This window comes from Pristiophorus japonicus, chromosome 5 (genome assembly GCF_044704955.1).
Source record: "Pristiophorus japonicus isolate sPriJap1 chromosome 5, sPriJap1.hap1, whole genome shotgun sequence".
NCBI lineage: Eukaryota > Metazoa > Chordata > Chondrichthyes > Pristiophoridae > Pristiophorus > Pristiophorus japonicus.
In genome coordinates, this window is record NC_091981.1 from 228,048,360 (window position 1) to 228,074,022 (window position 25,663).

A 25,663-nucleotide genomic window follows, 5' to 3' on the forward strand; every position below is an offset into this window, starting at 1 on the left:
TAATGACACGGGAACTTAGGGAGAGAATGTCTGAGGGAGTGCAATCGACGGCACAGGCCATCAGGGAGGGCATGCAAGTGTCGGCACAGGCCATCAGGGAGGGCATGCAAGTGTCGGCACAAGTCGTCAGGATGGGCCTGGTTGAGGTAGCTGCTGCAATAAGGGCACACAGCCCAGCCAATCAAATGACACCCCCATGAGGAAGTGAACATTCACTGAGATATGGATGAGAGATGGTTGCAGCCTTTCTTTGCTGCTTTTGTTCTTGTTCTTGATGTAGCTGTAGTAGCGTTTTTCAAATTGAAATTGTTTTGTAAGTTTTGTTACGTTGCAACTTATAAGGGATCTTATGGTTTTTAAGTGATCTTATAGTGTAAATGCTCTCACTTTTTTTTGTATCTTATTTAATTTTGCACCTAAAAAGTGATCCTGAAGTTTAAGTGTTCTTCAGAGTGTAAGATTTTTCAAATTGAAATTGTTTTGTAAGTTTTGTAACTTTACAACTTATAAGTGATCTCAGGGTTTTCAAGTGATCTTATAGTGTAAATGCTCGCACATTCTGTAAATTATTTAATTTTGCATCTAATAAGTGATCTTGAAGTGTAAGTGATCTTAGAGTGTAACATTTTTCACATAGAAAGTGTTTTGTAACTTTTGTAACTTTACAAGTTTATAAGTGATCTTAAAGTTTTTAAGTGATCTTCAAGAGTCATATTAAAAAGTATAGTTTGATACAACAAATATTTTATTAGAGTGACGTTAACTTTTCAATAAAATATTTTTTCATTAAAACTGTTTCATGTTCCATTAACACAACATAACGTAGGAACAACTGCAAAGAATAAACATGTCCATGCAGCACCCATTCTGCAAATGTAAATATAAAACTGTCGATGTGGCTGCCTCTCCCTGTCCAAATAGTCTCAGTCCCCCTCACAGCTCGAAGGCTGCTGCTGTATCTTTGGCTGCCTGCCTGCCCCTCCCTCCCGTTGTCGGGAACGACGCCACACCGCTGAGCTGACTGAAATGCCTGCAGCTCAAGTGGAAGGCTGCTTGCTGCCTGCCTGGCCCTCCCTCCCTCCCTCCCGTTGTCGGGAACGACGCCACACTGCTGAGCTGACTGAAAGGCCTGCCTGAAGCACTTTCACACAGGTAGGAAGATGGTTTATTTAATCTTTTCTTTGCTTATAAATTTTTCTTCAGGTTGGATTTATTTGAATAATATTTGTATAAGTATAACTAAGGATTTATTGTAGAATTTAATGACTTCCCTTCCCCCCCTCCCCCCCCTCCACCTTGTTCCCGACGCCTAATTTGTAACCTGCGCCTGATTTTTTAATGTGCAGACAAGGTTTGTTCAAGCCTACAAAAATCTTCACTTGCTCCATTCTAAGTTAGTTTGGAGTACGTTTTCACTGTGGAAACTTTCAAATCAGGCGTCAGTGGCCGGACACGCCTCCTTTTGAAGAAAAAATTCTGTTCCAAAGTGAAACTGCTCTACCTGAGTAGAACTGCAGAAATAAAAGTGTGGAGAATTCCGATTTCTAAGATATTCCGTTCTGCACCAGTTGCTCCTAAAAATCAGGATCAAATCATGTGGAAACTTGGGCCCATAATACTGTGTCCCCAGCATTTAAATGCCTATTCTAAATCACAGTGTGGGTTTAAAGCTGCTGGCGCACAGCCTATTAACTGTACCATGGAGGTAATGGCACAAGACCAAGTCCCTCCACAGGTAACATACATAGGGGCTGGGACATATTGGCCCCAAGTTTCCACACGATAAAAAACGGGCGCCCCTCCGAGCTGGGCACCCGTTTTTCGCGCCGAAAACGGCGCCGGAAAAAAACGCGCGATTCTGGAGCGCCCTGCAGCTCCATGTCTGCTTGGCGCGGCGCCCAGGGGGGCGGAGCCACCACTCGCGCCGATTTTGTAAGTGGGAGGGGGCGGGTACCATTTAAATTAGTTTTTTTCCTGCCGGCAACCCTGCGCGTGCGCGTTGGAGCGTTCGCGCACGCGCAGTGTGAAGGAAACATTGGCACTCGGCCATTTTTGTAGTTCTTTGTAGCTGTTTAATTTTTGAACATTTTTTAATAAAAGCACATTGCCATCAGCACATCAGCACTGAGGCTTCTTGCAGCAGTGAGAAGGCTGCAGGAAGCCTCAGAAAGTTGAGGCAGCCGTTTCCCTCCCCCCCCCCCCCCGCGGGAACGAACGGCTTCCTCTTCCCCCCCCCCCCCCGCGGGAACGAACGGCTTCCTCCTCCCCCCCCCCCCCGCGGGAACGAACGGCTTCCTCCTCCCCCCCCCCCCGCGGGAACGAACGGCTTCCTCCTCCCCCCCCCCCCCGCGGGAACGAACGGCTTCCTCCTCCCCCCCCCCCGCGGGAACGAACGGCTGACTCTTCCCCCCCCCCCCGCGGGAACGAACGGCTGCCTCTTCCCCCCCCCCGCGGGAACGAACGGCTTCCTCCTCCCCCCCCCCCGCGGGAACGAACGGCTGCCTCTTCCCCCCCCCCGCGGGAACGAACGGCTGCCTCCTCCCCCCCCCCCGCGGGAACGAACGGCTGACTCTTCCCCCCCCCCCCGCGGGAACGAACGGCTGCCTCTTCCCCCCCCCCCCCCGTGGGAACGAACGGCTGCCTCTTCCCCCCCCCCCCCCCGTGGGAACGAACGGCTTCCTCCTTCCCCTCCCCCCCCGCAGGAATTAACGGCTGCCTGCTTCCCCCCGCCCCGCGGGAACGAATGGCTGCCTCCTTCCTCCCCCCCGCGGGAACGAATGGCTGCCTCCTTCCTCCCCCCCGCGGGAACGAATGGCTGCCTCCTTCCTCCCCCCCGTGGGAACGAACGGCTGCCTCTTCCCCCCCCCCCCCCGTGGGAACGAACGGCTGCCTCAACTTGTGAGGCTTCCTGCAGCATTCTCCCTGCCTGAAGCACTTTCACACAGGTAGGAAGATGGTTTATTTAATCTTTTCTTTGCTTATAAATTTTTATTCAGGTTGGATTTATTTGTATAATATTTGTATAAGTATAAATAAGGATTTATTGTAGAATTTAATGACTTCGCTTCCCCCCCCACCTCGTTCTGGACGCCTAATTTGTAACCTGCGCCTGATTTTTTAATGTTTAGACAAGGTTTTTTCAGTTCTACAAAAATCTTCACTTGCTCCATTCTAAGTTAGTTTGGAGTACGTTTTCACTGTGGAAACTTTCAAATCAGGCGTCAGTGGCCGGACACGCCCCCTTTTGAAGAAAAAATTCTGTTCCAAAGTGAAACTGTTCTAACTGACTAGAACTGCAGAAAAAAAAATGTGGAGAATTGCGATTTCTAAGATAGTCCGTTCTCCACTAGTTGCTCCTAAAAATCAGGCGCAAATCATGTGGAAACTTGGGTCCATTGTGTCAGCACCAGTGCGCCCCACTACCAGCATGGACACTTCTGGTGTCCAGTGAGTGACAGCAGTTTTGACCTTAAACCTGAGGCAGCAGTTTAAGTGGCCCAGGAACAGATTGTCCCCATTCCTGAACCCTCCACTGTTCACCTCACTGTGAGAGAAAACATCACAAACCTGCAGGATTATGTTGCACACTTTGGCTATGAAATTCCCCCTCTACCCGAACAGCTTACCGCTCTGCTAGATGCTGTGGTAATCTCACAAAAACATTTCTATACGCTGGAACAGAAAACAATTGAGATAGGGAGAAAAATTCTAGAGATCACAATTCCGCTTTGGTGGGACATTTTCAGAAATATAGAAGTTCCTGCCGGGATCAGAATAGATTCCCACGTTTTAGTTATCTGCCAGCTTGCGATTATTCTTTACTTAGTGTCTCATTTGCCAAGTGAAACGCAGAGGTCGTCAGGTCAGGCACCAAGGGGTGCTGTACGCTCCCTGGCCAAACTTGGGGATCGCACAGGGAGGGGTGATACCATACTACCATGTTTGATTTGTTTTAATATTTACCTGCTGTAAAACCACAGAAATCGGGTGTTGTAAGAATGTTACTTAAAAATGTGTTTGACTATGTACCTTTATTTTACAGTAATTAAAATTGTGTTTGACTATGTACTTTTATTTTATTGTAAAAACAGAATGATGGAGGGGTGTTGGACCTCCTCTAGAACAGAATTGAAATGACTGTATTTGTCTGTAAACTACATTGCATTTCAAAGGGGGATTCACGTTAAAGTTTTAGCTAGGTAAATACAGGGAAGGTTGACTCTCGGGAGATGAGGAATTTTGCTCACCTAGCATGACACTCAAGTATGTAAAGTGTCACAAGGGGGACTGAAGGGTTGCAAAATTCATGTGAACAATTCAGCACCCCCTCCCCACCCCCCTCCCCAGTGTTTGGACTCATTGGAAAGGAAATTTAATTTGGAACTATCTACCAGAAAGTTTGAGATCCTAAATTGCGCATGGAAGAAACTACGAACTTTAATCGAATTTGGGATTTTACAAGGCAGATTGGGTCTGGGAAGGGCTAAAGAACTAAAGGATAACTATCCGTCAAAGAAGCCAGTTTTGAGTATTGAAGCTGTCTGGCGTATTGAAACTAAAGCAAATTGTCTGGAGAATTGTGTATACTCAAAAACCCTTCTCCCCAGGAGAATTAGCATAGCAACAATTGACCCAGAGATAGCTGGCCATCATCCCGATCTGGAGAACCATTCCAGCACATACATAATAACTTTGGCGCATCCAGGCCGCATGAAAAACCCAAGCACAGACAGACACTGCAAATACCAAAGCTAATATTTCCATCAAGAATCAGATTTAAAAGATCGACACATCCGAGACAGGTTAAACATTTAATGGGCCCGCCAAAACATGACAAAGAAATATCAAGCCGGCCAAAAATTAAACAAATACTCAGGGCTGATTTGGCGCGAAGATTAGAACAGGTCCAAAGGTATAACTGGGCCCTGCTTTTACAAAGGGTATGCTTATGCTTCGCTTCAGAAGGCACTGCTCGGGACGCTTAGCAGAAGGTATGCATACAGCAGCATAGCATCATAGAGCATCAAGAAGGGAGAGAGACCACCGCAGCAGTTTTAACTAGCTTCTCCAGCCTCGATGTTCTGCAATCGAAAAGGAAGGAAGAACATCACCATCGCGGCATCAACTGACCACAGCCAACGTGGTACCACCAAAAATACCGCAATCATCAACTTTGAAACAAAACTCCGCAAGGAAGAAACTGAAGAATCGAAAGTTTCCACTCTACAACCTAGGCCTAACTACCAACAGGTGAAAACGCTACCTAAAGAGACTTTGAAACCTATTTCTAATGAAAGAAAGTGGGTACTTACCCCATAAGTCCAAAACGCCCCCTACCGCATCAGCGGACACCACCCAACTTAAGATTGTACAGCAAGAAGTCTTCTACGACATTCGGGGTACGGCAAGCAGAACCTACAGAATCCAGCGAACCCCGAAATCGCGAATGACTGCCAATTACCAGTAAAGGATGGTTGAGCATAATCCCTGTTTACCCTGTAGTTTAACCTAGTCAGTGTTAGGCATTGGGAGGTGGGAGGTGTATTACTTACTGTAACCCCTTTGAATGTGTGGTGTACTGTTCTTTACTTGAATGATTATAAGTTTGACATTGTACTTTCTTGTCTTTAATAAAATTGAAGTTCTTTTGCACAAAACCAGTAGTCTCTTGCACTTTATCACATCCCCCAAATAAATCCAGAGTCTAGAACCCAGGGATTGGGTGCGATTCGAATTGCTCAGAAGGTCAGAGGTGAACCTGACCCCACACACCACCCCCTACAAGGGCTGGGTGCAGACTGGCCAGCAACCTCCTGGGCGGGTACTCCCTCACATATATGGAGGTGCCTGACACCTCCCTTGCAAACTCCTTCCATGCATTATGTACTGGCGGTCTGCCAGGTCTCCCCACGTCAGGAACCAGTTTTCTTCTTCTGTCCTCAACACCGTCCATCAGTGTCTCCAGCTCTATATCAGTGAACCTGTTGACTCTCCTTGCACCTCTTATACCAGCCATCCTTCCAAACTCCTTCCACCCCTCAGGGCCTTGCTGCAAACACTGGCCTTCAAAAAGACTAGGGAGCAGCTGGCTCATTAGAAATCCTTATCTGCATGCTGAATTTCTCAGTGGTGATAATGCTCAAATTAAGACAGCCATACCGCTGAAAAATCCACTTTGGAAGGGTTCATTAGTGCTGGAACCCATTTATTCACTTTTGGAGATGATGTGGGGTAGCCCAACCACAAAAACATTTTGGCGCTAAAGGCCCCAAAAAGGTAGGGGGAGCACCAGCTTTCCAGCGGCCCTTGTACTATAGGTAGAAATAATATAGTCGTCAAAGTTGCTCATTCCCAGAATCTTTCAGGGTACGGATTACAGTTAGCAAGAAAACATTTTGTCAGCAAGAAGAGATCTTTTGTTAGCAAGGAATGATGAATAAGGGGCCAATGGTCTCCCAGCTAAGAGATAGCCTATATCACACACAAACAAGGCAATGATAAACAGATCAGTTCAAAAAACTGAAAAACTCCAATCACATCAAAATGAATCATCAAGGTTACAAGGATGGTATACGTGACTAGAGCCCAATACAGATCTTAATCTTTCCTTTACAATTCATAGAGAGAGATAAGAACAAAAGAATCATCGAAGGTTACGAATCCACAATTAAATCAGGTAATATTGTTTATTTCTCTGCATAAGGCATTTGAGTGTATCAAGACTCGGTCGATTATTTGCCAGTAAGAAATTGGTGTCAAGTCTAAGAACCTTACAAGTAAAGCTGATCTACAGCAATCAATTTGGAAGCCAGCAGGTGCACTGTGAGCAGAAACCTATGGGAAGCAGGGAGGTCCATAGCACGAACAGTGGAGAGGCATGAAATATAAGTTCCCAGATGAGTTTAATTGGATAAATTGAGGTGAATCTGCAATGGTAGCATTTTGACCATGTTTCTAATTTTAAGAAAGCAGAAGAAGGAAATATTTGTATTTACATAGCCCCATTCACATCCTCCGGATGCCTCAAAGCACTTTACAGCCAATTTAAAGCATAGTCACTGTTGTTATGTAGACAACTGTGGCAGCAAATTTGTGCACAGTAAGTGCCACAAGCAGCAATGGGATAAATGACTGTAAACAGGAAAACTTGTGGAACAGCAACCTCCAGCTGCCCAGATTACTGGGCTCACAGGTGAGTAGATCTGGCCCAACATGTTAAATGAGACAGGCATTGCACATATGCATGACTGATAAGTGTGTTGCAAAATACAGGATAGAAAAGGCATAATTGGAAAGGTCTACAAGTAGATGATACACATAATTAGTAACCTCTATGGAACTGTTGATAGATAGAATATGGATAGATACTAATTTAGTTTCAAGTTCAGACTAAAGAAAGCTATGTCATATACACACCCAATAAACACCTATGGATCTGCAACCCTTGGGACAGCATTATAACGAATTTCCTTAAACCCAGTCAGCTTAAAAGTGTGAAAAGAGATTTGGCAAACTATAATTATAGAGATTAAAATTATAGCGTATACACAGCATTCTTTCTCCTTAAAAGAAGCATTACAAAATAATATTTGTATAACACACAGATAGAAACACAAATTGTTTTAGACTAGATTACAACCACTTCATTTTCAAAAATTGTTCTCCCTGAGCAAATTCTAAGGAACTACAATATTGTAACTGTACAGCACTACTTAAGTTTGACATCGGAAAATTACCTTAAAATTGTGTGCTCTTCAGGATTCTTTTTCCACTCACATTTCTGAATTTCCTTGACTAGTTTAATAAAATCATCTTCAGAAAACCTAAAAGCATAAAGTCAGATAATCAGGAACTAAAAAGTAAGGAAGACAAGGCTGAACATCCATGTTGATGTTGGCAAAATACAGGCGTAATGCAGGGGCTTCTCAATTTTGAAGGTTAGATTTTAAGGCAGGACCAATTTCTGTTAGGTTTGTTGCCAATGAAATTTCTGCTCCAGGTTGGGGTGGAATATAGGAACAGGAGTAGGCCATTCAGTCCCTCGAGCCTTCTCTGCCATTCTATAAGATCATGGCTGATCTGATCTTGGGCTCAGCTCCACTTCCCTGCCCGCTCCCCATAACCCTTCACTCCCTTATCTTTCAAAAATCTGTCTATCTCCACCTTAAATATATTCAATCACCCAGCCTCCACAGCTCTCTAGGGCAGAGAATTCCATAGATTTACGACCCTTTGAGAGAAGAAATTCCTCCTCATCTCAGTTCTAAATGGGCATCAGTTCTGATGCCTTATGCCATCAGATGGATTAATTTACTTCTCACACAGAGCTCCTCACTCATGGACTATGACTCTAATTGGACGAGTTAGTATCTACTGGGCTGCATCTTCCTCAGAATATGCTTCATTCTCCTTTCCCCTAACCTCTTTACCACCTTTTCCTCATTAATAGAATGAACAATGATAAATAAGAACCCCTTAATCTGAATGTTGCGTATGTATAATATATGTATATACCCTGTACACTCAATGTACAGTTACAGAAGACCACTGAATGTATCGTCACATTGTATACACTATGCCTGTACCACCAGAGGGTGCAACTGGTGGAGACCTAGGGGGTCACCTGCACAAAGAAGGTAACCAAGTATAAAAGGGAGCTCACCTTACTGTACCCTCATTCAGGAGCTGCAATAAATGGACTAAGGTCACAACAGTTCAAGTGCAATACCTTACCTCATGGAGTCATTACTTGAGTGCTTACAGACACAATACTGAGTGTGGGTAAAATTTCCCAGGAGTCTGATAAGCCCTCAGTCTGTAAGATAAAGTCTACCTCTATACATCACCAATGCAAAACTTCTCAAGGCTGCAAACAGGAAGCACGTCTGCCAGCATCAGCTGTGCATTTGCTATGCGACCATGCTCAGCACATCATGATGGTGAATGCCCGGTATCCTGGCAGCCGTCATCATGCTTTTATTATGTGCCAGTCTGCTGTTCCCTCAGTCTTTGAGTCACATTGTCAAACAGAGGCTGACTGCTGGGAGACAAGGGCTATCCCTCGACCACCTGGCTCATGACTCCGCTCCACAACCCAACCACATGTGGCCAGCATGTGTACAACGAGAGCCATACTGCCACACGAAACATCATACATAAGAACATAATGACATAAGAATTAGGAACAGGAGTAGGCCATCTAGCCCCTCGTGCCTGCTCCGCCATTCAACAAGATCATGGCTGATCTGGCCGTGGACTCAGCTCCACTTACCCGCCCGCTCCCCATAACCCTTAATTCCCTTATTGGTTAAAAACCTATCTATCTGTGATTTGAATACATTCAATGAGCTAGCCTCAACTGCTTCCTTGGGCAGAGAATTCCACGGATTCACAACCCTCTGGGAGAAGAAATTCCTTCTCAACTCGGTTTTAAATTGTCTCCCCCGTATTTTGAGGCTGTGACCCCTAGTTCTAGTCTCCCCGACTAGTGGAAACAACCTCTCTGCCTCTATCTTGTCTATCCCTTTCATTATTTTAAATGTTTCTATAAGATCACCCCTCATCCTTCTGAACTCCAATGAATAAAAACCCAGTCTACTCAATCTATCATCATAAGGTAATCCCCTCATCTCCGGAATCAGCCTTGTGAATCGTCTCTGTACCCCCTCCAAAGCTAGTATATCCTTCCTTAAGTAAGGTGACCAAAACTGCACACAGTACTCCAGATGCGGCCTCACCAATACCCTATACAGTTGCAGCAGGACCTCCCTGCTTTTGTACTCCATCCCTCTCGCAATGAAGACCAACATTCCTTTCACCTTCCTGATTACCTGCTGCACCTGCAAACTAACTTTTTGGGATTCATGCACAAGGACCCCCAGGTCCCTCTGCACCGCAGCATGTTGTAATTTCTCCCCATTCAAATAATATTCCCTTTCACTGTTTTTTTTTCCAAGGTGGATGACCTCACATTTTCCGACATTGTATTCCATCTGCCAAACCTTAGCCCATTCGCTTAACCTATCTAAATCTCTTTGCAGCCTCTCTGTGTCCTCTACACAACCCGCTTTCCCACTAATCTTTGTGTCATCTGCAAATTTTGTTACACTACATTCTGTCCCCTCTTCCAGGTCATCTATGTATATTGTAAACAGTTGTGGTCCCAGCACCGATCCCTGTGGCACACCACTAACCACCAATTTCCAACCCGAAAAGGACCCATTTATCCCAACTCTCTGCTTTCTGTTCGCCAGCCAATTCTCGATCCATGCTAATACATTTCCTCTGATTCCGCATACCTTTATCTTCTGCAGTAAACTTTTGTGTGGCACCTTATCGAATGCCTTTTGGAAATCTAAATACACCACATCCATCGGTACACCTCTATCCACCATGCTCGTTATAGCCTCAAAGAATTCCAGTAAATTAGTTAAACATGATTTCCCCTTCATGAATCCATGTTGCATCTGCTTGATTGCACTATTCCTATCTAGATGTCCCGCTATTTCTTCCTTAATGATAGCTTCAAGCATTTTCCTCACTGCAGATATTAAACTAACCGGCCTATAGTTACCTGCCTTTTGTCTGCCCTCTTTTTTAAACAGAGGTGTTACATTAGCTGCTTTCCAATCCGCTGGTACCTCCCCAGAGTCCAGAGAATTTTGGTAGATTATAACGAATGCATCTGCTATAACTTCCGCCATCTCTTTTAATACCCTGGGATGCATTTCATCAGGACCAGGGGACTTGTCTACCTTGAGTCCCATTATCCTGTCCAGCACTACCCCCCTAGTGATCGTGATTATCTCAAGGTCCTCCCTTCCCACATTCCAGTGCCAGCAATTTTTGGCATGGTTTTTGTGTCTTCCACTGTGAAGACCGAAGCAAAATAATTGTTTAAGGTCTCAGCCATTTCCACATTTCCCATTATTAAATCCCCCTTCTCATCTTCTAAGGGACCAACATTTACCTTAGTCACTCTTTTCCGTTTTATATATCGGTAAAATCTTTTACTATCTGTTTTTATGTTTTGCGCAAGTTTACTTTCGTAATCTAGCTTTCTTTTCTTTATTGCTTTCTTAGTCATTCTTTGCTGTCGTTTAAAATTTTCCCAATCTTCTAGTTTCCCACTAACCTTGGCCACCTTATACGCATTGGTTTTTAATTTGATACTCTCCTTTATTTCCTTGGTTATCCATGACTCGTTATCCCTTCTCTTACCGCCCTTCTTTTTCATTGGAATATATTTTTGTTGAGCATTCTGAAAGAGCTCCTTAAAAGTCCTCCACTGTTCCTCAATAGTGCCACTGTTTAGTCTGTGTTCCCAGTCTACTTTAGCCACCTCTGCCCTCACCACTGTAGTCCCCTTTGTTTAAGCATAGTACGCTCGTTTGAGACACTAGTTCCTCACCCTCAATCTGTATTACAAATTCAACCATACTGTGATCACTCATTCCGAGAGGATCTTTTACCAGGAGATTGTTTATTATTCCTGTCTCATTACACAGGACCAGATCTAAGATAGCTTGCTCCCTTGTAGGTTCTGTAACATACTGTTCTAAGAAACAATCCCGTATGCATTCTATGAATTCCTCCTCAAGGCTACCCCGTGCGATTTGATTTGACCAATCGATATGTAGGTTAAAATCCCCCATGATTACTGCCGTTCCTTTTTCACATGCCTCCATTATTCCCTTGATTATTGTCCGCCCCAGCATGAAGTTATTATTTGGGGGCCTATAAACTACGCACACCAGTGACTTTTACCCCTTACTATCTGTAATCTCCAGCCACAATGATTCAACATTTTGTTCATTGGAGCCAATATCGTCTCACAACTGCCCTGATATCATCCTTTATTAACAGAGCTAAGAAACATAGACATAGAAAATAGGTGCAGGAGTAGGCCATTCGGCCCTTCTAGCCTGCACCGCCAATCAATGAGTTCATGGCTGAACATGCAACTTCAGTACCCCATTCCTGCTTTCTCGCCATACCCCTTGATCCCCCTAGTAGTAAGGACTTCATCTGACTCCTTTTTGAATATATTTAGTGAATTGGCTACCCCACCTCCTTTCCCTTCTTGTCTATCTTTCCGAATTGTCAGATACCCCTGTATGTTTAATTCCCAGTTTTGGCCACCCTGCAACCACGTTTCTGTAATGGCCACCAAATCATACCCATTTGTAATGATTTGTGCCGTCAACAGATTTACTTAATTTCGAATGCTGCGCGCGTTTAGGTCGAGTGTTTTAAAACTAGTTTTTAAACCATGATTTTTAGTTTTGACCCCTCCTGCAGCCCCTTTATATTCATACATATTGTCCCTTCCTATCACCTTGTGGTTTACACTTACCCCAGTGCTACTCTGCTCTGTTGCCTCCTGCCTTTTGCATTCTTTCTTGGGGTCCTGTTCATCTGAGCTCTCACCAACTCTAACTAGCTCAGAGCCCTCTCCTGGGTTCCGAATACTCCTCGCATTGAGGCACCGAGCTTTCAGGCTTGCCTTTTTATTACACTTTGACCCTTTAGAATTTTGCTGTACAGTGGCCCTTTTTTTTTTGCCTTGGGTTTCTCTGCCCTCTACTTTTACTCATCTCCTTTTTGTCTTTTGCTTCTGTCTCCATTTTGTTTCCCTCTGTCTCCCTGCATTGGTTCCCATCCCCCTGCCATATTAGTTTAACTCCTCCCCAACAGCACTAGCAAACACTCCCCCGAGGACATTGGTACCGGTCCTGCCCAGGTGCAGACCGTCCGGTTTGTACTGGTCCCACCTCCCCCAGAACCGGTTCCAATGCCCCAGGAATTTGAATCCCTCCCTGTTGCACCACTGCTCAAGCCACGTATTCATCTGAGCTATCCTGCGATTCTTACTCTGACTCGCACGTGGCACTGGTAGCAATCCTGAGATTACTACTTTTGACGTCCTACTTTTTAATTTAGCTCCTAGCTCCTTAAATTCATCTCGTAGGACCTCATTTCTTTTTTTACCTATATTTTTGGTACCAGTGTGCACCATGACAACTGGCTGTACACCCTCCCTTTTCAGAATGTCCTGCACCTGCTCCGAGACATCCTTGACCCTTGCACCAGGGAGGCAACATACCATCCTGGAGTCTCGGTTGCGGCCGCAGAAACGCGTATCTATTCCCCTTACAATTGAATCCCCTATCACTATCGCTCCCCCACTCTTTTTCCTGCCCTCCTGTGCAGCAGAACCAGCCACGGTGCCATGAACTTGGCTGCTGCTGCCCTCCCCTGATGAATCATCCCCTCAACAGTACTCAAAGCGGTGTATCTATTTTGCAGGGGAATGACCGCAGGGGACCCCTGCATACCTTCCTTGCACTGCTCTTCCTGCTGGTCTTCCATTCCCTATCTGGCTGTGGACCTTTCACCTGCGGTAAGACCAACTCGCTACACGTGCTACTCACGTCATTCTCAGCATCGTGGATGCTCCAGAGTGAATCCATTCTCAGCTCCAACTCCGCAACGCGGTCCGTCAGGAGCTGGAGGCGGATACACTTTCTGCACACCTAGTCGTCAGGGACACCGGAAGTGTCCCTGAGTTCCCACATGGTACAGGAGGAGCATATCACATGACCGAGCTCTCCTGCCATGACTTAACCCTTAGATAAATTAGTTTGGCGACAACACTGTTAACAGGTTACTTAGTGATATAAAAAAGAAAAAGAAAAGCTACTCACCAATCACCAGCCAATCACATATCCCTTTGGCTGTGACGTCACCTTTTGATTTCTTTCTACTTCTTTTTTGCTTTTTCTCCCGGCTGGAACTGCACAAGCTGGGCCTTATGTAGGCCTCTCCCGCACCTCGAGCTCCCGCCTCCGATCTGCCGCCGCCTCTCGCAGCCGCTGGGCCTTATGTAGTCCTCCCCCGCACCTCGAGCTCCCGCCTCCGATCTGCCGCCGCCTCTCGCAGCCGCTGGGCCTTATGTAGGCCTCTCCCGCACCTCTAGCTCCCGCCTCCGATCTGCCGCCGCCTCTCGCAGCCGCTGGGCCTTATGTAAGCCTCCCCCGCACCTCTAGCTCCCGCCTCCGATCTGCCGCCGCCTCTCGCAGCCGCTGGGCCTTATGTAAGCCTACCCCGCACCTCGAGCTCCCGCCTCCGATCTGCCGCCGCCTCTCGCAGCCGCTGGGCCTTATGTAAGCCTCCCCCGCACCTCGAGCTCCCGCCTCCGATCTGCCGCCGCCTCTCGCAGCCGCTGGGCCTTATGTAAGCCTCCCCCGCACCTCTAGCTCCCGCCTCCGATCTGCCGCCGCCTCTCACAGCCGCTGGGCCTTATGTAGTCCTCACCCGCGCCTCGAGCTCCCACCTCCGACCATTGGCTCCACTGTCTGTACCATTCTGGAGGAGCCCGACAGCACTCCTGGGTTGCACTGGACCTGCAAACAGCTGGGTGGCATGCTTAGATGGAACATTGGTCTCACACCATACCTTCCCTCTGTTACTGATCATCACAGTGTTCTCTTCGCCACAATGCTGAATTAATAGCCACCACGAATCAAACATTCCAATCCAACTTTATGCATATATACAACCAATATAACACAAAAAAAAATCAACTAATCACCCTTGTGCATTCCCTTAGTGCCTGTCTCTGATGTGCCTTTGCCTGTCCTCGTGCTCCTACAAAGTGCCACCCCACTGGCTGCAGCATGCTGGTGAGCTGCTGACTTTCAGAGGGGGAGACTGCAAATGGCCTTGCAGGATGACCTCGTGGAATTCTGGGCCTAATAGACCCAGTTTTGGACTGCACCATCTCAGCATGGGTGGCAGCAGTCTGTACTCCAGCAGATTACTAGGATTGCTGAGGCGCTGCCCCAAGGGAGTGGCGATGAATCTGTGGATGCTAGCTGGCTGGCTGACAAGCAACAGCAAGAGCACTGGCAGAGCAGCAGTGGTGGGAGTACAAATCCTGAGAGAGGACAGCAGGTTCGGCATCTACCAGTCCCTTGGGGCAGACTGCTGGACTGATGTGACACCCAGCAAGCCCCTTTTAACACTGGTAAACCCAGCCGTGATGGCAGATGTATGTTGCAGCAAGCTGAGCTTGTATGAGTTCAGTCATAAGTATCAACTGTGGCTCAATTAGCAGCCGTCTTGCTTCTGAGTCAGAAGGTTGTGGGTTCAAGTCCCACTCCAGAGAATTGAGCTCATAAATCTAGGCTGACACTCCAGTGCAGTACTGAGGGAGTGCAGCACTGTTTGAGGTGCTGGCTTTCAGATGAGATGATAAACCAAGGCTGCTCTCTCAGGTGGATGTAATGGACCCAATGGCATTATTTCAAAGAAGAGTAGGGAGTTATCCACGGTGTCCTCATCCATCATAAGTAATATATCCTCACCATACAGTATAAATGCACACGAGGCCCATACTTGAGAGAAGGTCACTCTGTGAGCAATTACCTTTATTACCAAGACCCTTTTATACCTGAGAGTCCAGGTTAGGAGTGTCTCCCACAAGTTCACCCCCTAGTGGTCAATGTTCTCAAGGTGTACAACTTAGGTCAGCTTATACATGGGTTGCAATGATAGTTGAATACATGACATCACCTCCCCGCCAAAGTCTTATTGGGATCACAGGTTAAATCTCTCTGGTGGTTTACGCTCCCTTGTAGAGCGCCTGAGTTGGGGCTCCGGTTGTTGGGCGCTGGCCTGAGTGTCTGCTGTTTGCGGTGCTTCAGGCCTGTCCGGACTGCCCACAGTGACTGGGCTCTCCTCCACTTGGTTCCGGTGTTCAATCACATGTGGTGGAGTAAACTCTACATCGTGTTCTTCCTCTGCTTCTTCTATGGGGTTGCTGAACCTCCTTTTTGTTTCATCCACGTGTTTGCGACAGATTTTTCCATTGGTAAGTTTAACTACCAAAACCCTATTCCCCTCTTTGGCAATCACACTGCCTGCAAGCCATTTAGGCCCTTCAGCATAATTAAGGACAAAAACAGCGTCATTGGCATCAATACATCACGCCCTCGCATTCCTGTCATGGTAGTCACATTGTGACTGATGCCTGCTCTCAACAATTTCTTTTATAGTCAGGTATATAAGGAATAATCTGGTTTTGAGCATCCTTTTCATTAGCAGCTCTGCGGGTGGAACTCCTGTGAGCGAGTGTGGTCAGGATCTATTGGCCAACAGGAGGCATGATAAGTGGCTTTGTAGGGAACCCCCTTGGATTCTGAGCATCCCCTGTTTGATTATCTGTACTGCTCGTTCCGCCTGGCCGTTTGAGGCCGGCTTGAATGGTGCCGTTCTGACATAGTTGATTCCATTGTCTGCCATGAAGTCTTGGAATTCAGTGCTTGTGAAGCACGGGCCATTGTCGCTGACCAAGACATCCGGTAGACCATGGGCGCTGAACATTGCCCGTAGACTTTTTACCGTGGCAGAGGATGTGTTTGAATTTAAAATGGTACACTCAATCCATTTGGAGTAGGCGGCTACTGCAACCAAAAACATTTTTCCCATGAAAGGTCCTGTGTAGCCCACATCGATGCGTGACCATGGCTTGGCAGGCCAGGACCGGGGCTAAGGGGGGCTTCACTGGGTGCATTGCCCAGCTGAGCACACGCGTTGCACCTGCGAACATAAAGCATCTATCCCTGGCCACCAAATGTGTGACCTGGCAATTGCCTTCACCATGACCATGCCCGGGTGCTCATTTTGAAGTTCTCTGATAAACACCTATCTGCCCCTCTGGGGCATGACTACTCGGTTTCCTCACGGTAGGCAATCGGCCTGAATCAAGAGTTCATCCTTGCGCCTATGAAACGGTTTAAATTCCTCAGGGCATGCCCCGTACGTGGCTGCCCAGTCCCCATTCAGGTCACATTTCTGAACTAAAGACTGCAGCGGGTCTTTATTTGTCCAGACTTTAATCTGACGGGCTGTCACAGGTGAGCCTTCACCTTCGAAAGCTTCAACAGCCATGACCATCTCAGCATCATGCCCAGTTGCCCCCTCAGTGGTGGCTAGTGGGAGCCTGCTGAGTGCATCAGCGCAGTTTTCAGAGCCCGGTCTGTGCCGAATTGTGTAGTCATAGGCGGCTAACGTAAGTGCCCACCTCTATGCGGGCTGATGCATTCGCATTTATGGCCTTGTTGTCGGCTAAAAGGGACATTAGGGGTTTGTGATCTGTCTCCAGCTCAAATTTCCTGCCAAACAGGTATTGGTGCATTTTTTTTACTGCATATACACATGTTAGCGCTTCCTTTTCTTCCATCCCGTAGCCCCTTTCTGCCTGGGACAGACTTCTGGAGGCATAAGCTACTGGCTGTAACTGACCATTGGCATTCACATGCGGCAACACACACCCGACCCCATAGGACGATGTATCGCACGTTAAAACAAGTTTCTTACACGGGTCATATAACGTTAACAGTTCGTTGGAGCATAACAAGTTGCGTGCTCTATCAAAAGCCCTTTCCTGGCTGTCACCCCAGACCCAATCGCGACCTTTGTGCAGGAGCACGTGTAGCGGATCTAACAGCATGCTCAATTTGGGAAGAAAGTTACCAAAATAGTTCAGGAGCCCCAGGAACGAACGCAGCTCCATCGTGTTACGGGATCTGGGTGCTTTCTGGATCACTTCCGTTTTGTACGCAGTGGGTCTGATCCTGTCTGCTGCTACCCTCCTCCCCAGGAATTCTACCTCTGGAGCTAAGAAGACGCATTTCGCCTTTTTCAGTCGCAGCCCTACCCGTTCTAGTCTGCGTAGCACTTCCTCCAGGTTGTGGAGGTGTTCTTCAATATCGAGACCCGTGATGAGGTTGTCGTCTTGAAAAAGCACTATCCTTGGAATCGACTTGAGGAGTCTTTCCATATTTCGCTGAAAGATCGCGGCGGCTGAACGAATCTTGAACGGACATATGTTATACTCAAACAACCCCTTGTGTGTCATGATGGTGGTCAGCTTTTTTGACTCACTCGCCAGCTCCTGGGTCATGTAAGCTGACTTCGGGTCCAATTTTGAAAAAAGTTTTCCACCGGATAGCGTTGCAAAGAGGTCCTCCACTCTGTGACCAGTTACCTTTCTTACCAAGACCTCAAGTGATGAAGGTGGGTGGAGCTTCCCCTTTTATACCTGAGACTCCAGGTTAGGAGTGTCTCCCACAAGTTCACCCCGTTTTGGTCAATGTTCTCAAGGTGTACAACTTAGATCAGCTTATACATGAGTTACAATGATAGTTGAATACATGACAATAGGCAGTCACTCGAAATCGAGCAAGACTTGCTTCCACTCTAAAAGTGAGGAAGAGAGGCCCAGTTGTCGACGGATGAAGTGAGGCCCAGTTGTCGAGGGATGAAGAGAGGCCCAGTCATCAATGGATGAAGGGAGGCCCGGTCATTGATGGATGAAGAGAGGCCCAGTCGTCGAAGGATGAAGGAAGAACCGGTCGTCGATGGATGAAGGGAGGCCCAGTCGTCGAAGGATGAAGGAAGGCCCGGTCGTCGATGGATAAAGGGAGGCCCAGTCATTGATGGATGAAGGAAGGCCCGGTCGTCGATGGATGAAGGGAGGCCCGGTCATCGATGGATGAAGGGAGGCCCGGTCATCGATGGATGAAGGGAGGCCCAGTCGTCGAAGGATGAAGGAAGGCCCGGTCGTCGATGGATGAAGGAAGGCCCGGTCATCGATGGATGAAGGGAGGCCCAGTCATCGATGGATGAAGGGAGGCCCAGTCGTCGATGGATAAAGGGAGGCCCAGTCATCGATGGATAAAGGGAGGCCCGGTCGTCGATGGATAAAGGGAGGCCCGGTCATCGATGGATGAAGGGAGGCCCAGTCATCGATGGATGAAGGGAGGCCCAGTCGTCGATGGATAAAGGGAGGCCCGGTCGTCGAAGGATGAAGGGAGGCCCGGTCATCGATGGATGAAGGGAGGCCCAGTCGTCGAAGGATGAAGGAAGGCCCGGTCGTCGAAGGATGAAGGGAGGCCCGGTCATCGATGGATGAAGGGAGGCCCGGTCATCGATGGATGAAGGGAGGCCCAGTCGTCGATGGATGAAGGGAGGCCCAGTCGTCGATGGATGAAGGAAGGCCCGGTCATCGATGGATAAAGGGAGGCCCGGTCATCGATGGATGAAGGGAGGCCCAGTCATCGATGGATGAAGGGAGGCCCAGTCGTCGATGGATAAAGGGAGGCCCGGTCGTCGAAGGATGAAGGGAGGCCCGGTCATCGATGGATGAAGGGAGTCCCAGTCGTCGAAGGATGAAGGAAGGCCCGGTCGTCGAAGGATGAAGGGAGGCCCGGTCGTCGAAGGATGAAGGGAGGCCCGGTCGTCGATGGATAAAGGGAGGCCCGGTCGTCGAAGGATGAAGGGAGGCCCGGTCATCGATGGATGAAGGGAGGCCCAGTCGTCGAAGGATGAAGGAAGGCCCGGTCATCGATGGATGAAGGAAGGCCCAGTCATTGATGGATGAAGGGAGGCCCAGTCGTCGAAGGATGAAGGGAGGCCCAGTCATTGATGGATGAAGGGAGGCCCAGTCGTCGAAGGATGAAGGAAGGCCCGGTCATCGATGGATGAAGGAAGGCCCGGTCATCGATGGATGAAGGGAGGCCCAGTCATCGATGGATGAAGGGAGGCCCAGTCGTCGATGGATAAAGGGAGGCCCGGTCGTCGAAGGATGAAGGGAGGCCCGGTCATCGATGGATGAAGGGAGTCCCAGTCGTCGAAGGATGAAGGAAGGCCCGGTCGTCGAAGGATGAAGGGAGGCCCGGTCATCGATGGATGAAGGGAGGCCCAGTCGTCGAAGGATGAAGGAAGGCCCGGTCATCGATGGATGAAGGGAGGCCCAGTCGTCGATGGATGAAGGAAGGCCCGGTCATCGAAGGATGAAGGGAGGCCCGGTCATCGATGGATGAAGGGAGGCCCAGTCGTCGATGGATGAAGGGAGGCCCAGTCGTCGATGGATGAAGGAAGGCCCGGTCGTCGAAGGATGAAGGGAGGCCCGGTCATCGATGGATGAAGGGAGGCCCAGTCGTCGAAGGATGAAGGAAGGCCCGGTCGTCGATGGATAAAGGGAGGCCCAGTCATTGATGGATGAAGGGAGGCCCAGTCATTGATGGATGAAGGGAGGCCCAGTCATTGATGGATGAAGGGAGGCCCAGTCGTCGAAGGATGAAGGGAGGCCCAGTCGTCGAAGGATGAAGGAAGGCCCGGTCGTCGATGGATAAAGGGAGGCCCGGTCATCGATGGATGAAGGGAGGCCCGGTCGTCAATGGTGGTGGCTCGAGGGAAGGCTTGCGCATGAGGTAGGACCAAACCTGTTTTTGAAGCTGGTCACAGGCTCACCACCATTGAGATCGCCGGCGGTCGCTTGGAGCAGCTGAATCGTCCGTGGGGAGCGAGACGTGAAGGTCCAGCTGGAAGGACTTGGTAATGAGGAGGTCGGCCTGGAAGATAGATTGCAGTTGGGGTGTGGGGGATGGGCAGTGGGTCCTTGCAGCAAGGTTTAAGGGGCAGGTAGAGTACTTTGAGGGTCTGAGTTAGGACCAGAGGGGGCTTAGACAGTGAGGAGAGGGAAGGTCTGAGGGGGAGAGAGGTGGAAGATGGCATCAGATGGTCAGATGAAAGCTTGTTTAGGGAAAGCTCCCTGGGGAGCTGCTATCCCATCCACTATCTTGAGGCCTTCAATCTTGGGGCCCTGGTGTCCTAGCCAATATTTGTCCCTCAATCAACATCTAAAACAGTTTATCTGGTCATTATTACATTGCTGCTAATGTGGGAGCTTGCTGTGCGCAAATAGGCTGCCGTAATTATTACACTACAACAATGACTATGCTTCAAAAAGTACTTCATTGGCTGTAAAGTGCTTTGGGACATCTGGTGGTCATGAAAGGCGCTATATAAATGCAAGTCTTGCTTTCTTTATATTCAGTCCCAGCTTCTATTGCAGCACTCAGACATTGGGTGCCTTCTGCTTGTGCTACAGTAGAAGCTGAGACTTTGACCATCAGACATGGCATGATGGTTGGGTCCACAAATGCAATAATGGATCTGCCCACCGCTTCCACGCTGGAAAGGATGGGCTCCAAGCTCTACCCAAAGCCCTGTGCAAGGCTGGAGCTGGATTCCTCCATGCTGCTTGACATTGTATTCAGGCTTTCTGGCAGGCTGCCAATGCATCATGCATTTAATTGTGCATACCCATCAGCCTTCTTCTGTCGGCCGACCCATCGAAGTCTTCATCTAAATTCTGTGCAGCAGAACTCATGTGTAACCTCACCCTCCGGGGAGGTGTCACCTGTGCTACTCTTTCCCCCTGCCTAGCTGCAATCACTTTGGGCTAGAACCTCCACTTTTTTTGTGTGCTTAACACCCACTTAACGTCCATTTTACCACTGAAATAACGTAGAACGCCCATATATCACACATTTTGGCACAAAATGGAAACTGACGGCATTTTTCGGAAACTTATCACCGAGCGTTACTTTCTCCATGTGCTTAACGGCGAGAAAAAATATTACTGCCTGCCCACTTTTTGGGGGCAGGATCAGCAGAATGGGCGAATTTAACGCCCATAATATCACCCAGCGTTTCCACACGGAATTAACGCCGAGATTCAATATAAACGCCTGCGCGCTGTTTTTTTGTCATAAAGTGCATATTTACCCAAACTAGCAGCCATGGAGATCACCCATTGTCAATTTCACCACCTCGCACACATGTCGCCCACAATATCGCTCGCCCAAAAAAACACCCACAAAAAGTGGAACTAACCGGAACAAATCACAGCGTTATGGACGCCATGTTGCAGATCACATGTCGCGTCCTTTAAAAGGCTGCTGTGTTTCAACCTCGGCGGAGTTCGGATGTACTCTACAGGTCATTAGAGTTGATGTGAACATCTGTAAAAACATCTTGACCACACTGGAATTGACCGATTGGAATTGAAGAGGTGTCTTCGTCGGGACATTCCTTGTTTAAAACCAATCGATGGGAAACAGAAAGCTAATGCAATGGGGCCTGTCCTTTCTCACCCTCTCTTGGTGACCAAATACATGCAGCAGACTCAACATCGCTGGAGGAACGCTCCACTGCATTATGTGCCCAATGTAAGAAGTGCCAGACAGATGATGAGGACCAGACGTTACAACCCCCGCAAGTACAAGGAGAAACATTCTGACCTTGACTTGCCCGACACCACCTGCCTTCGGAGACTGCGCTTTCACAAAGAGGTTATTACTGAGGTATGCCAGCTGATAAGGGCTGATCTGCAGCCTGCCAGCACCATCAGTCTGTCCATCGAGGTCAAAGTCACCGCGGCACTGTCGTTCTACGCCTCGGGTTCTTTTCAGGCAACAGCTGGTGACATTTGTGGACTTTCTCAGTATTGTGTTTCTAACACAGATGAGGCTGCACACAGGGAGGTTAAAGTAACAGTGACCTCAGTCTTTAATAAGACACTCCAGAGTGAGGAACAGGCCTTAGGGGCCAGCTTATAGACAGTGCTCCCAAGGGATGCTGGGATCCCTTGGGACTTCAGGGCATGAGCTTCGTGGTGGCGGAACATGGGAGTGCATGCTTTACAGATACACAACATCACTCCCACCCCAAAGTCAAAGTGAAAACTATTTACAAGGTGAGGCGGTCGGGAGCCTTTCTTTCCCTGGTGGACCGCATCGGTACAAATGTCTGTTCTGGTGTGTTGGCTGTGCCCTCCCTGGGCTGGCGTGTTGTTGGCCCTGCAGGGCTGCTGGGTGAGCCTGGCCTTGCTGGGCTGTTGGGCGTGATGGGTTTGATTTCCTGGTCCGGCGTGGTGTCATTGATCCTTTGGGTGTGTTGTGGGCTCGAAAAATGTGGTGTCTGCTGTGGGTTGTTCAGGGCAGTCTGTGAACCGCAGCCTCGTTTGGTCCAGGTGCTTTCTGCAAATTTGTCCATTGTCTAGTTTGACTACAAACACGCTATTTCCTTCTTTAGCTATCACCGTGCCCGCGATCCACTTGGGACCATGTCCATTGTTGAGCACATACACAGGGTCATTCAGATCAATTTCCCGTCACACAGTGGCGCAACCATCGTTTACATTTTGTTGCTGCCGCCTGCTCTCTAGCTGATCATGCAGGTTGGGGTGAACCAGCGAGAGTCTGGTTTTAAGTGTCCTTTTCATGAGTAGCTCAGCCGTGGGCACACCTGTGAGCTAGTGGGGTCTTGTGCGGTAGCTGAGCAGTACCCGGGACAGACGGGTTTGGAGTGAGCCTTCTGTGACTCGTTTAAGGCTCTGTTTGATTGTTTGTACTGCCCGCTCTGCTTGCCCATTGGAGGTTAGTTTAAATGGGACCGAGGTGACATGTTTGATCCCATTGCAGGTCATGAATTCTTTAAATTCGGCACTGGTGAAACATGGCCCATTGTCACTGACCAGTATGTCAGGCAGGCCGTGGGTGGCAAACATGGTCTGGAGGGCCAGGACCACAAACTTAGTGGTGCCTCTCCGGGCGCGTTGCTCAACTGAGCACATACGCTGCATTGCCGTACACAGGACTCTAAGTCAGAGTCGATACCGGGCCACCACACGTGGGATCTGGCTATGGCTTTCATCATTATTATACTCGGGTGTGTGCTGTGGAGATCCGAGATGAACGTCTCCCTGCCATTTTTTGGTAGCATTACGCGGTTACCCCACAACAGGCAGTCTGCCTGAATGGACAGCTCGTCCTTTCGCCGCTGGAATGGCTTGATTGGCTATTGCATTTCAACGGGGATGCTGGCCCAGCTCCCATGCAGTACACAGTTTTTTACTAGGGACAGCAGAGGATCTTGGCTGGTCCAAGTCCTAATCTGGCGGGCCGTGACAGGTGATTTATCATTTTCAAACGCTTCCATGACCATCAATAAGTCTGCGGGCTGCGCCACCATCAACAAGTTTGCAGGCTGCGCCATTTCCACCCCCGTGCTGGGCAATGGTAGCCGACTGAGAGCATCTGCACAGTTCTCGGTGCCTGGCCTGTGGCGGATGGTATAGTTATACTCTGATAGCACAAGTGCCCACCTTTGTATGCGGGCTGAGGCATTAGTATTTATCCCCTTGTTTTCAGTGAACAGCGATATGAGGGGCTTGTGATCGGTTTCCAGCTCAAATTTGAGGCCAAACAGGTACTGATGCATTTTCTTTACCCCGAACACACACGCTTTCTCAATCATGCTGTAAGTCCTCTCAGCCTTCGACAAGCTCCTGGAAGCATAGGCGACAGGTTGCAACTTCCCCGCAACGTTAGCTTGTTGTAATACACACCCGGCTCCATACGACGATGCGTCACATGCAAGCACAAGTCTTTTACATAGGTTATACAATACAAGCAGCTTGTTGGAGCATAAAATGTTTTTGGCTTTCTCAAAAGCAATTACTTGGTTTTTTTCCCCCATACTCAGTTCTCACCTTTGCGCAATAACACATGAAGGGGCTCTAAAAGGGTTTTTAACCCCGGTAGGAAGTTACCAAAATAGTTGAGGAGTCCCAGGAATGACCGCAGCTCCGTGACGTTCTGAGGCCTGGGCGCGTTCCTGATAGCCTCTGTCTTGGGGTCTGTGGGCTGAATACCGTCCGCCGCGATCTTTCTCCCCAAAAACTCCACTTCTGTTGCCATGAAGACGCATTTCGACCTCTTCAGCCGCAGCCCTACGCGATCCAGTCGCTGCAGGACCTCCTCCAGGTTTTATAGGTGCTTGACGGTGTCCCGACCCGTGACCAATATGTCGTCCTGAAAGACCACCGTGTGTGGTACCGACTTGAGTAGGCTCTCCATGTTTCTCTGGAAGGTCGCTGTAGCCGACCGAATTCCAAACGGGCATCTGTTGTGGATGAACAGGCACTTGTGCGTGTTGATGCAGGTGAGGCCCTTCCAAGACTTCTCCAGCTCCTGCGTCACGTAGGCCGAAGTCAGGTCGAGCTTGGTGAACGTCTTGCCTCCTGCCAGCGTCACAAATAGGTCGTCTGCCTTAGGTAGCGGGTCTTTGTCCTGTAGCGAGAAACGATTAATAGTTACTTTATAATCACCGAAAATTCTGACCGTGCCATCACTTTTGAGTACTGGAACAATCGGGCTGGCCCACTCGCTGAATTCCACTGGGGAGATGATGCCCTAGCATTGCAGCCTGTCCAGCTCGATTTCCACTCTTTCCCTCATCATGTGAGGTCCTGCTCACGCCTTGTGGTGAATAGGTCGTGCCTCTAGGACCAAGTGGATCCACACCTTCGACCCGGAAAAGTTTCCAATGCCTGGCTCAAAAAGGGAAGGAGATTTATGAAGAACCTGGGTACATGAGGCCTCATCGACATGTGATAGCGCTCGGATGTCATCCCAGTTCCAGTGGATTTTGCCCAGCCAGCTTCTTCCAAGCAGTGTGGGGCCATCGCCCAGGACAATCCAGAGTGGCAGTTCGTGCACTGTGCCCTCGTAGGTGACCTTGACCATGGCGCTGCCCAGGACAGTGATAAGCTCTTTGGTGTACGTTCTCAGTTTCGTGTGGATGGGGCTCAGGGCTGGTCTAAATCCCTTGTTGCAACACAGTCTCTCAAACATCTTTTTATTCATGATGGATTGGCTAGCGCCAGTGTCCCGTTCCATGGCTACGGGTAAGCCATTCAATTTTACGTTTAACTTTAGAGGTGGACATTTCGTCGAAAATGTATGCA

The 25,663-nt window shown here is 48.5% G+C and overlaps 1 protein-coding gene across 1 annotated transcript in view; it reads right to left on the reverse strand.

The window, feature by feature from the left end:
- The window catches only part of LOC139264148 (alpha-2,8-sialyltransferase 8F-like), a 100,942-nt gene that overhangs the window by 41,104 nt on the left and 34,175 nt on the right, over positions 1-25,663 (reverse strand). Inside the window, exon 3 of the mRNA XM_070880234.1 lies at positions 7,737-7,823. Within this exon, the coding sequence (XP_070736335.1) occupies positions 7,737-7,823 (87 nt within the window). The remainder of the gene's footprint in view (positions 1-7,736; positions 7,824-25,663) is intronic.